This window comes from Symsagittifera roscoffensis, chromosome 3, assembly GCF_963678635.1.
Source record: "Symsagittifera roscoffensis chromosome 3, txSymRosc1.1, whole genome shotgun sequence".
Taxonomy (NCBI): Eukaryota; Metazoa; Xenacoelomorpha; order Acoela; family Convolutidae; genus Symsagittifera; species Symsagittifera roscoffensis.
Window position 1 is genome coordinate 69,949,397 of NC_087064.1, and position 13,611 is coordinate 69,963,007.

General features: G+C 39.2%; 1 protein-coding gene across 1 annotated transcript in view; it reads left to right on the forward strand.

Moving 5' to 3' along the window:
- LOC134841338 (uncharacterized) overlaps positions 1 to 13,611 on the forward strand; it is a gene marked incomplete at its 3' end in the record, with an annotated part of 60,560 nt that overhangs the window by 29,369 nt on the left and 17,580 nt on the right. Inside the window, 4 exon segments of the mRNA XM_063857260.1 lie at positions 6,972 to 7,185; positions 7,565 to 7,699; positions 8,129 to 8,322; positions 11,161 to 11,371. Of these exon segments, the coding sequence (XP_063713330.1) occupies positions 6,972 to 7,185; positions 7,565 to 7,699; positions 8,129 to 8,322; positions 11,161 to 11,371 (754 nt within the window).

Below are 13,611 nucleotides of genomic sequence, written 5' to 3' on the forward strand. Positions count from 1 at the left end.
CCGCCTTCCTTAAACCCGCACCTGTCTGTTAAATTTTAAAGGTCTTCTTATAACTTTATTGTAACCTACGCACGACACATAAACGCAATAAACGCGGAGAAAATTTTTCCCTCGTGCGGCTACAAAAAATTTAAAAAGAAGAAATACCGTCTGCCGACCTCATAATTTGCCATAACGCTAAGGTAAACTTCACTGTGCGCTTGAAGCTCCTATACTGGTCAAGTCCAACTGTCTGCTTTTATAAAGGAAAATCTAGGGTTTTTTCGAGGGGGTTGGAAAAAAAATTTGAAAGTTTTGCCGACCACTTTTTTTTAAGATCGACCCAATTGTTTTTCTGAGCTCTCTCAAATCACTAGAAAAACCCCACTTTGAGCAAATTTCTGAAAAAAAAGCAGGCCACAAAAGAGGTTTTTAAGCATTTTTTGGAAAAGGTTGACCAAAACTTTGCGTTTTTTTTGGCGCGCGCTCCCTCAAAATTATGTATATTTGCGCCGCAGGCGCCTTCAGCAACATTTCAGGGTCAGTCGCCGAAAATGGTTAGCTCAAATTAATACAAATAGGGGACCCTCTGGGTCGGCAGGTGGTCGAAACCCTGAGGGGGAGGAGAGCGGACTCCTTCCAACCCCCCTTAAACCCGCACCTGTCTATTAAATTTTAAAGGTCTTCTTAAAACTTTATTGTAACCTACGCACGACACATGACTGCAAAAACGCGGAGAAAATGATTCCCTCTTGCGGCTCCAAAATTTTTAAAAAGAAGAAATACCGTCTGCCGACCTTGTAATTTGCCATAACGCTAAGGAAAACTTTACTGTGCGCTTGAAGCTCCTATACTGGTCAGGTCCAACTGTCTGCTTTTGTAAAGGTGGCAGATCTAGGATTTTTTCGAGGAGGGGGGGGGTCGGTTTTATAAAAAAAAAAATTTGAAAGTTTTGCCGACCATTTTTTTTAAGATCGACCCAATTGTTTTTCTGAGCTCTCTCAAATCACGATAAGGACCCTACTTTGACCAAATCTCTGAAAAAAAGCAGGCCACAAAAGGGATTTTTAAGCACTTTTTGGAAAAGGTTGACCAAAACATTGCGTTTTTTTGGCGCGCGCTCACTCAAAATTAATGTATGTTGGCGCCACAGGCGCCTTCAGCAAAACTTTTGGGGTCAGTCGCCAAAAATAGGTAGCTCAAAATAATACAAGTAGGGGACCCTATGGGTCGGCAGGTGTTCGAATCCCTGAGGGGGAGGAGAGCGGACTCCTTCCCGCCTTCCTTAAACCCGCACCTGTCTGTTAAATTTTAAAGGTCTTCTTATAACTTTATTGTAACCTACGCACGACAAATGACCGCAAACACGCGGAGAAAATTTTTCCTTTTTGCGGCTCCAAAATTTTTGAAAAAAGAAATACCGTCTGTAGACCTTATAATTTGCCATTAAGCTAAGGTAAACTTCACTGTTCGCTTGAAGCTCCTATACTGGTCAGGTCCAACTGTCTGCTTTTATAAAGGTGGCAGATCTAGGATTTTTTCGAGGAGGGGGGTCGGATTTTTAAAAAAAAATTTGAAAGTTTTGCCGACCACTTTTTTTAAGATCGACCCAATTGTTTTTCTGAGCTCTTCCAAATCACTAGAAAGACCCCACTTTGAGCAAATTTCTGGAAAAAAAGCAGGCCACAGATGAGGTTTTTAAGCATTTTTTTGAAACTATTGACTAAAACATGACGTTTTTTTGGCGCACGCTCCCTCAAAGTTAGTATATATTGGCGCCGCAGGCGCCTTCAGCAAAATTTTAGGGTCAGTCGCCGAAAATTGTTAGCTCAAAATAATACAAATAGGGGACCCTCTGGGTCGGCAGGTGGTCAAATCCCTGAGGGGGATGAGAGCGGACTCATTCCCGCCCCCCTTAAACCCGCACCTGTCTGTTAAATTTTAAAGATCTTCTTAAAACTTTATTGTAACCTACGCACGACACATGACCGCAATAAACGCGGAGAACATTTTTCCCTCGTGCGGCTCCAAAATTTTCAAAAAAAAGAATTTCCGTCTGCCGACCTTATAATTTGCCATAACGCTAAGGTAAACTTCACTGTGCGCTGGAAGCTCCTCATTGAAAAGAGCAATAAGAATCATTACGCAACGAGAACAAAAAATCAACGAAGATTGATTTAACAAGAATATTAAAATTTTATATATATTATGCGACGTCTCAACAATTTTTTCAATTGAGGCAAAAAAACGAACTAAATCTATCAGATTCAAGCCAATCTGAATTTTTTGGTTTTTTCTTACCACTTAGTTACTTATTTTGTTGTTGAGCCAAGCTGATTTTTCGTTCTTAATGATTCTTATCGCTTTTTTCAATGAGGAACTTCAAGCGCACAGTGAAGTTTACCTTAGCATAATGGCAAATTATAAGATCGGCAGACGGCGGACGGTATTTACTTTCAATAAAAAATTTTGGAGCTGCTCGAGGGAAAAATTGAACCCATATTTATTGCGGTCATGTGTCGTGCGTAGGTTACAATTGAATTTTAAGAAGACCTTTCCCTAGTACTTTTCTCTTCATTTCTTGAATCGTTTTCTTTTTTAATGGGTCAAGATTTGCAATTGAAGGCCAATACTTGAAATTCGCTCCGCATTCGCTCTGAAAAATCCAAAACATCTAGCAGGTTTTACAGTCGTAAGAAGAATCTTAATATATCAAAGTTAATATATTTTAATATCTCTTATATATCGAAGTGATTCGCAAATGTTTGGAACTAACCTTTGTGATATAGGAATGCAAAATAATGCGTAAATCTAAAAAAATGCGCGCGGAAATCATTTATTTAGTTTTGAAGTTTGTTAAATTTTCACTCTTTCGCAATAATTAAATAAGATTTTGCATTCTAATGTTTCTTTTTTTTTCAATCGTTCAAACAGTTTTTTTTTCTACTTTTCCTAGTATATAACAAAAGTTCAGCAGAAACGGGCACTGGAGATTGCTGAAATGTGTTACTCTCACGAAATGAGATAAATTTGAAATCTGACGACCGCGTAAAAACACAAACGATTTTTGAGAAATTGCATTCAAAAAAGCAAAAAATTATAGCATTTTAAGATATATTTCAGAGAAGTGCAACTTCTTGCAAGAAAATTACAATAATTGCATCAGAAGTCCACAGTAGAGTTGCAAACTGCAAACTTCGGGACCCTATTACTGCAAACAGTGGAGCACAAATAGTCGCAAAATTCCTAAATTTGGTTTGACATACATTTTTTGGAAGTTAGGCACAAATACTGGGTTTAAAATCACTAGAATATGGGCAATACTCACAGACCTTTTATAAGAAAAATGAAAAAAATCTGGCAACAATTGATATTCAAGGGTACAAAAGTTTGGTTTTTGACTGAAAAAAAAATTGTGCTGTTCAAAAATTAAATTAAAAAAATTGAAAAAAAAAACGGACAAACTGAGAAATAGTTTATTCAAAATTTTATTTACTAAATCATACAAAAAGTTGCGCCAGTGGTGGACACTTAACTGTGATAAAAATTAGTTGTCACCTTTCCTTCGGTCAAAAATTTGTTGACTTTTTGTGTTTGAGCGCTGAAACTGCTGACTTTTTTTTCCATGAAAATTGAGCCGCTCTGCTTGGATCGCGATAGTCTGAAAAAAAAAATCAGCCTCAATCGCGACCAAAAATCTTTTTTTGCGCTTTTTCGGCCTCAACTATCTGGATGCCTCAAAGTTTAGCTGCTATATTTTGGCAAAGAACAAGAATATCGATTCGGAAAAATAAATTTTTCGTTTCTAATGACGTAAGATTAAATTATTATCCTTAAAATAGCTAGGGGATAGCTTAGTCTATTTTGTACACGGACACCTTTTAAATTTTCAGAACAATGAAATGGCTCCGAAACAACACCTGTTTTTTATCGATTTTCGCTCTCTGCCATGCAAATACATGAACTCTTCGGCAAAATAAACCTTTAAAATTGAACAACTGCACGTTTTTTTTTGCTCGTACACACTTCAAATATTTTAACCGAAATTTAAGTTTCTAAACTTTTCCAATTTGTAATCAATAATTCGAGATAACATTTAAAAAGCAAATATTTCAAATTAGCCACAAATCACTTCAGTTGTTGTCGATTGATATACCATATTCAAACCATTTCATTTGTAATTCGAGCTGAGTGGGAAAAATGGTAAAGACAATTTTACTAAAAATTGAAACTAAAGTTCGTTGACGATAATGTCTTTTTATCTTTGAGAGATAACTGCTGAGTTACGCTCTGCATAACAAAAACTCGGCCATCCTGCAAGGTTAGGTCTCAATTGACCTTGACATGAATATTTAGTACCTAAATTAACATTTAATAATATAAATAGCATCAAGGTTACTGCATGCGCAGTACCACACTTCCCAGATCACAGGAAAATTTTAGCTTCAATAATAGATAAAATTTAGTAAGTAGTAATAGGAGTTGTAATCTCAGTTTGTGCTTCTGTTTATGTTCGTTTAGCTGGTCGCTTAATTCATCTCAATTTATATCTGCCAGCTTGGTTTCAAGACTACGTCTGGGTCTAATGTTCAGTAAACATACTTCCTTCTGAAGAGGTGCCGTTCTAATAGTGTTAGCCTTGAGTCATATGGTCGGTCCTCTCTGTGTTTAAAATTAACTTATTTCATAGGATAATTCGTCAGGGTTTCTTTGAGACGGCGTCCGTGTGTTTCCTTTACCTCCGAGTCTGTGGACACTTCTTTCACTGAGTATTTGATTGGGTCCCCGAATCGTGATGGTTCCTTGTTCTTTGTAGGGCGTGCATTCCTTCGATCATTGCTCTCCTCCTGGCTTGATTCATCTGAGCATCCCGGTGGCGGGTCAAATTTCTCGTCCCCTCTTTCAATTGAGTTTCTCCTTAAACCTACCTCAGCTGCCACCTTCTGTACTCCTCTCTGCAGAACTTGGTCTGCCAACGTCTCACATTCTTCTTGGGCTAAGTTGTTGTCTGGAAAATATCCGGGATGTCCTCTGGTCGCGACTTTGAGTCGATTCTCTTTAATTTTTTCTTACTCTTTTTCGTTTTTTTGGGGGGTTGAACTGCTGGTCCCCTCTCCCTGTTCCCGTTTGTTCGTTTTGAGGTACCGCTTTGGGTACTCGAGTCATCGTCTCTGTCGTATCCTCATCCTGTGCCATTGCTTTTTTTTGGGCTGCTTGTGCAGCTTTGCTACGTCTTACTTCTTGTGCCAACACCTTTTTCGCTGTCTCTTTCAATGCGACTTGCTCCTGTGTTTCGGGAGTTTGAGACTCTTGCCCCCATTGTTTAGTTTTGCACGTTTCATGGCTAAATTCAAGCCTCTCCGGAACTCGCCTCCTTCGATGTGACCTACGTTGGGTTATCCTGGGAGGATCCTATTTCTGGCGATCCGACTTTTCTTTGTGAGTGCATCTGTTCGCTTTTTTCGTCTTCTTCGCCACTGTCCTCCGCAACTTCCACCCTGGAGCGCTTGCTTTTGGGCTCCTTGCTGCTACTTTTTGTGGCTTTTCCGTGATGTGTTTGTTCTGTGCTGTGTTGTTTAGTGGCGATGAGGAAGGAGTAATCAAGGAGTTAGTCTTTTGCAACTCTGAGTTTGTTTGGTTACTGTATTCAAAGAGTATTGCTCTTTTAATTACTTCTGGTGACAGTGTCTCCACCGTTAATATATCTTGCAGACTGGCATTTTTCTTTCTTGAAATGAAAAAATCTCTTACCAGTTGACCCCCCAACGTTCCTAATTCTGACCTGGCTGCTTGTGCAGTTAATGCCGCGTGAAACGCATCTAACGTTTCTCCTGATTGTTGGGCTCTGCTGATTAATTTACTTCTTTCGTATGTAACACTCTTCACTTTTTGGAATGCGAATTTTACCATTTCGATAATATTTTTGAATGCCAGTTTCGATATTTCAACATGCGGATTCTTTTGCATAAATCTTTTTTCCTTCTGTTCCTAGTGCCAGGAGAAGACGCGAGTCTAATCGTTTTTGCACCTCGAAATAGTAGACATAATTGCCAACCTTCGGGCCTCTGGCTTGTTTTTCCTCATTTTCTTGAAAGTGTTTTTCTTCCGCAAGTCTGTTTCGCCGTTCTCTTGCTGCTATTGCAGTTGCATCTTCTCCTGTTCTCGGTGATTCTTGTCTACTGCATGTTCTTCCACCACATCTTTTTAGATCTTTGAGTAGTAATTCATTTTGACATTTTCTACAACTGTTACCGCCGTCAAAATTTGTTCCAGCATAATATTAATTTGCCAAGCCGCTCTGAATTCGCTGCAGTCCAAAGTCCAAAAAACTGGTAATCCCATATCGGTTCGATTGTCCTGGGTTAGGAACTCTGCTGGTTGCGCCATGTGAAGCTCTAAGGAACTCTGAGTTCTTGGTAGAGAGAATTTTACTGAATGTTGAATTTAAAGTTCGTTAGCGATAATGTCTTTTATCTACGAGAGATAACTACTGAGTTACGCTCTGCATAACAGAAACTCTGCCATCTGTACGTGGCTGCAAGGTTAGGTCTCAATTGACCTTGACTTGATTATATAATACATTACATAACATTCAATAAAATAAACAGCATCACGGTTACTGCATGCGCAGTACTGCTAGTGCAACGAAAGCGAGGATCAGAAATTCATGGCTTAGATTACATTCAGCGTAACTCTTCACTGTAAAGATTATCTGGAAAAAGCTTTATTTTAGCTTAAAATGATTCTTTCCAAGCGCTAGATTTGCCCCAAACCGAATTCCCTTAATTTCCCTTCTCCTCGCCGCTTTATTGTCAATTTCTATAGAAAACAACAACATTTATTTCATTTTTTTTGCAAATATGACAGCAAAAAAAGTTTTCTTTTCTTTAAATTTGACTGTGGTGAAACATTTTGTACCGGCACAGAAACCGGCACAGAAACCGGCTACCATTGATTGGATTATCTTTTTCAATCGATTTTGTGTGTTGCAGTTGGACAAACTGGGCACGAGCGAATACACTGAGTTCCGATTTGACATTGAGGTCACATCTGCTTCCTTGGCAGTGAGGGAGAGCAGAGACTACTTCGCCACCTGTCCAGTTGACATCCACTACACCAGGAATGCCAGAGAGGGGGATGAAGATGATGCTGACCAGGTTTACCAGCAGAAGAGCACATCAGCAGAGGCCAGATTCCTAGTCACCAGTTAGCAGACATCATCACATATTTTAACTTTCGCTAAAAAACACACGCAAGTCCGGGTCGAAATGGTCTCTTAGACCAATCCAAGAAGTCCACGGCAACACCTGCAAGACTTAGAAAATGTTTTTTTTTCTGACCAGGCTTGGCTCTAAGTCTGGTTCCAACGATGGACTTGCTTAGAAAGGTAACTAGGGAATACTTGTCTTTTTAGGAAAATATAGTCAATTAGCGTGAAACAAAACGTCCATATTTTTCAAAAGTTTTAAGTTTTCTAACAGATGATCAAAAAAGTCTGATGTCTTATTTGCTACCGAGAAAACTATCCGGTTCGTTAGTGCCTGCATAACTTCACTTCAAGATATGTATCTGGTGGTGTGTTTAGATGACAGTTGTGCTGGATCCCGCGTGCCCATATCGGATACTACTCTATTCCAGGAGTGCCAGATCACATCCAGTTCAGAACTGGACCCGTTGGAATACTCGGTCCACAGAGGACTCAGTGCACAACTGTCTCAGGGTAAGATGAAACTCCATAGATAATTTGAATCATTTTCAACTTCCGCAGCTCATAGGCTTACCATTTTAAACGGTTTTTACACAAAAATGCTTGAGAAATTGATACACAAAACCAAATGATTTGACTAAAATTATTTAGTCAGCTTAATCGTACTTGGAAACGCGATGTGAGCAATTTGTGGAGGCGAACGAGCGAAAAAATATATTGTCTTTTTGAGTGCGTGTCAATTCAACTCTTAGTTATAATTTTTCATATTCATCCTGAATACCTATTTTTTGTAATAATGTAAGCTTTGTTCTTTTCGAAAATTTAGAGACTTGAGTCGATAAAAAAACAAGGCAAAGCTCTAAAAGCTAGGTTTCACTTCCATTTAAATTTTTAAATTTTTTTCTTGACAAGCTCTGAAACAAGCTTTGAATGTATTCTTAGGATGGCGTTCAAATTCATGGCAAGGTCAGTGGCAGTCGCGCCAGTACATCAAACTGGCACTCTTGAGGAGCTACAAGATATCCAAAGTGGTATTCCACAAAGACTCCTCGTTCGGATCCTTTGAGTTGCACTACAGCAATGATCCAGAGGGCATATACTGGACACAGTACGAGGAACAGAGTACTGTTCGACAGGTATACTTAGAACGGAGATCTACTTCACAATTCTATTTATTAAAAGTGTGAGGAGATTCTGAAGAAGATGGTTTATTAAAACAAGACTGCTCGTATATCATGACAAAGCCCTGCGTGCTCGGACTGTCTCTTAATTCATATCGAATAATTTTTGGGAAAACAAAAAATTGAAAACCTATAAAGATTGGACAATATCAAAGTGTGAAATGTTGAGTCATACGAAATTAATACGACCGATCCAATTAGCTAGCCCCAATTCAATTTCGAATGATTTGTTCATGCGGGATAATTCTCCAAGCATTAATAATTTGCGTTGTGCTCTCGGCAAAATGAAAACGCGCGCATATTTTAGTCCAGAACATAGCCAAATTGCCAATTTTCAAACCCTCAGAACTTTATTAAAAAATTGGAGCTTAAATATCATTTTAAATTTGATCTCAAGAAGTCGATATCTTCATTGGGAGATCATCAATGGGTTAACTTTCCTGCATCCAATAAGAATGCAGGAAAGTTAGAATTCTCAATAACTAGAAAGCCTTGGTTGAACGACAAAAATACTTGTTGTTGCGACTTTCGAAGAAAGTGACGGAATATTTGTGCTCGGGGTAGTTTTTTATACAAACAAATTTAAATTTTTTAACTAGCCGTTTTTGACGGAAATTTGTTGTCCTGAAGCAGTAGCGTGCCGAGGGGGGGCCGCAATTCCCTTCTTAAATCAAGTTCCCAAATTTTTCCAAAGGGTAAAATAAGGTATTTTTGTTTTGAAATATTTTTACGAGATTATCAAAAAATTTCTGGCCAACATCAAAAGTTTCTAAAGTCGCCTTTGGCACCAATGTAAGTAAATTTGACGGGGAAACGCGCGCATTTTTTTAACTCAATTATCAAATATATTTTAAAAGTGGTCAAAACGTCATTTTTAGCCTGTTTTTATTTTCAAAAATTACCCTGCGGCCCAGAAAATTTTTGACAAATTGGGTCCTTATAGGGTTTTCGGAGAACTAAAAAATCGACAAACATTTCATTTTTTTCGAATTCCCCCCTAAAAAATTTTCTGCGCACGCCACTGTTCAGAACTGAACCTTTAAAAACTTTTTTTATCTGTGATCAATTTTCGGGTTACAGTTGTTGTGGTTTAAAAATGGGCAATTCGGCCATTTTGGGACAAATAATACGCGATATACCTAGTGTTATTAACGCGTAAGCGGAGATTTAATCAGTCTTAGCAATCGTCTCGAACTGAATTGATGGCATGCTTTTTGACCTATTCAATACTTCATAGTATGCTAAATGTATCCTTTTTTACTTTAGATAGCGTTTGTGGGTATTTTTTTTAAAAAAATTTTGAGATTTTAGTTTTATAAAGCGAACACTGCCCGATAGGCTTTTAAGGGTAGTCAGAACATTCAGGGCTTTGCTCTGACACGAGCTGTCTTTTTTTAATTGATAAGGGATTTTTTGATTTCATAACAAAGTAGGGGGGGGGGGGGGTTGCTTAGCAGATCCGAACCAGGTACGGATCTATAGCGAAGAGGTTTGCAGAACAAAACTTGAATACTTCATTGGATATTAAATTTTTGCTTTATTGGACATTAAATTTTTGCTCTTTTGTTTCTGTTTTTGCATCGAAATAATTGTCAAAAAATTGAAAAAGCACATCTCCGACTGAAATTTGATCTTAAGTTATTTTAAAGGAAAGTCTTCAATCTGCTCTAACTATGCTGCATTTAGTAACCTAACTTTTTAATTCATTGTTATAACCAGATCAGATCTAGGATTGTTTCTTGGTTGGATTTTCATAAAAAATCGAAATTTCAATTTTATCGACCTTTTTTGGGTCGACCAAATTGATTTTCCAAGCTCTCACAAATCACTATGAAGACCTTATTTTGACCAAAGTTTTTGCGCCGCAAGAAAAACAGGGGCAAAAAAGGCGTTTTGGATACTTTTTGGAAAACTTTGACCAACAAATTGCCTTTTTTCTAAGCGCGCCTCTCCCTCAAATTTACTATATATCCGCCTCTTTAGAATAGTATATGCAGGCGCATATAGAAAAAATTAAAAATCCGTGGTACCCTTACCCCTAAATCGGCTGGTGGTTATAACCAGGGGCGGATTTAGGGGGGGATGGGACGTACGTTCCTTCCTCAGGGATTCGACCCCCTCAACAACCAAAAAGTCCCCCCTTTGGTATTTTTTATGACATCCATTTGGTACGACCATCCTTAAATTTTTTCCGTCGGCACCTTCGGCGCCAATATATACTACTTTTGAAAGGGAACGCTCTCCAAAAAAAACACGATTTTTTTGGTCAAAAGTTTCTAAAAAGTTCCCAAAAACGGCCCAAAAGGTCAAAGTAGGGTGTTTATACTGTCTTGGGAGTGCTAAGAAAATCATTTTGATCGAACTCAAAAAAAGTCGACAAATTTTTTAGTGCACTCAAGCTCAGGTGCGGATCTAAGATTTTCTCCAGGGGGGGGGGGGGGGTGGTTTTGGATTTTGAAAAAATTTTCAAAAATTTCGTCGACCTTTTTTTATGTCGACCAAATTGATTTGCTGAGCTCTCCCAAACAAGTATAAAGACCCCATTTTGACCAAATGTTCTGCGCCGCAGGCAAATTTTAAAAAAAAACAGGCCAAAAAAACCGTTTTTATGCACTTTTTAAAAAAATTTTACCAAAAAATTGCTTTACTGGCCAAAAGCGCAATTTTATGGTTATTCAGCCAAAAATAGATATCTTAAAAGTGTACAAAGGCGGTACTTTTTGGGTCGGCAGAAGCGTCCGCCCCCTTCCCCCTTAAATCCGCTGGTGCTCAAGTTATATGCTTTTTTTCTAGTTTTACTCCAATCAGAGCTTCGAGGACATTGACAACTCCCTGTTGCGCTACTTGGACATCCGACAACCATTAGATGCCTCATGGGTCCGACTGGTGTTCACTTCCGCCTCCGAGGACCCGCAGGACTCTCTAGGTGTCCAGAATATCCTCGCATTCCGATTCGACCTCCTCGGGTGTCCGAACAACTTCGGAGGTGTCGTCGACATCACAAGTTAGAAAGATTTTGTAACAGAACTTATTTAGAGAACTTATTTAAAAGATATATATCAAAAAGAACTTATCTAGACAAATCATGAAGTACTGCTTCGCTCAAAGCGAAGGTTACGAAACCCCTCATAATTAATTGAAAGCATTTTCATTGCTTTGGTCATGTTTCCACCTGTGTTCGGTCTGTGGTGGGTCGGTCGAGTATATCGTCGGTCTGTAGATTGGCTGTATGTATCTCGATTGAGAACACGATTGTTCAATATATATATATATTTTTCCTTCAATAATTATCGAAAATCATTAAGAGGAAACAGCGGAATAATATCTGTTTCGGAACAAAATTATCAAGTTTTAAACGAAATCGAAATCGAAAGCGACTTTATTGTCACTACTTTTGCCAATAAGTGGGGATTTTCACGCTTGCCAGAAGTTAGAAGTCAATCTGGCCAAAGTCTAATTAAGTTCATGTCCAGAACATCATTTAAAAACAAGTTTGACTTAGGAACATTTTTTATGCGGTTCAAATCAAGTGTATACCAAGTTTTTTAGTAGTAAAATACTTGGAATGACCGGGATTCGAACCGGCGACCTTTCGGTTTCAGGTCAAGTACGTTGCCGCTAAACTAGCTGGTCTTGATATGCTTTCATTTTAGTTTCAATCTTGAACGTCCTCGGGCCCCAACGGAGCGATAACTGTAGCGAGTTTAACAAGAGGTCGGGTTAAATCTCCTGTTGCGGTTTTAAGGAGTGCGGAACGGGCGGTAGCGTCTTTGCCATAGTTAAGCGTTTTGACGCGAGCGAGAGGGTAGTAACCACGCGGGCTACTATCCTCGACGATCCAAACAAGATCTCCGGCTTTGAGTTCTTGTTCGGTAGGTGTGTGCCATTTACGGCGTTTGTTGAGAGTCGGAACGTACTCGCGTAGCCATCTAGTCCAGATGGTGTTAGCGTATCCTTGTGCGCGAAGATAACGCTTTCGATGATCGAAATGTTCGTCCGTCGCAATCGACGGGAAACTAACTGAGCGCTGGCCTATCAAGAAGTGATTTTGCGTTAAAGCCTCAATCTCATTCGGGTCACTGCTTACCGCTGTAAGTGGACGCGCATTGAGGGACTGTTCCACCAGACAAAATGTGGTCTGGAGTACTTCGTCGGTTAATTTACGGGGTGTGAGGATGGAGTAGAAAACTCTCTTGCAACTACGTACAAGACGTTCCCAAGAGCCACCATGATGTGGTGAAGATGGTGGGTTATACTTCCATTCGATGCCTTTGTGGACAAGGAGAGCGGGCGCAAGATCATTCCATGCTCGAGTACACAGAAGAAGCTCTTTCTCTGCACCGACAAAGTTTGTACCATTATCGGACCAAATTTTCGATGGACTTCCTCGTCTAGCGATGAATCGTTCTACTCCCATGACACAGGAGCTTGAATCCATTGATGGTATGACTTCAATATGGATGGCTCTAGTTGTCAAACAAGTGAACAAAAATGCCCAACGTTTCTCCGAACTCCTACGGATTGTTACGTGAAAGGGTCCGAAGTAATCGACTCCGCAATTGTTGAAGGGCGCTTGGCGGTATCGAAGACGCTCAATTGGCAGATCAGACATGAAAGGGGTGATGGTTTTCAACTTTCGCTTTCGGCAGTTTTTACAATTAAGTTCAATGTTACCGAGCAATGATCTTAATTTTAAGATTGCATTTTCTATCTGGATGACAGATCGTAGGTAGTCATTTGACTGATGCTCATGTTTGTTGTGTTGATGAGCCACAAACAATTTGACTAATGGATGACGGCCATCAAGTATGATGGGATATTTATTTTTAAATTCGAGTTCAGAGAGACGACTAATGCGTCCTATGGATCTAAGAAGTCCATCGGGGTCAATGAATAGGGAGAGAGTTGCAATAGGGCTTACATTCTTAACATATTTCTCAGAACTCAATAATTTGAACTCTGAGGGTAACGCTTCTTTTTGAGAAAGAAGAAACAACATTCGTTGAGAAGTATCTATCTCAGACGGTTTAACGATATTAGTGATTGTTCCACGGAAATGAATAAATTTAGGATTTAATCGGAGGATGAATGCTACTACGCGCAATAATTTGGGAAACGAGCTGTAACGATTCCACTTAATGACGGGTTCAGGGACTGACGGATTGATTACAAAAATAGTGGCAGTATCGATGACATCATCGATAGGACCTTTTAATTTTGTTTTTGTAATCACATCGACATTTG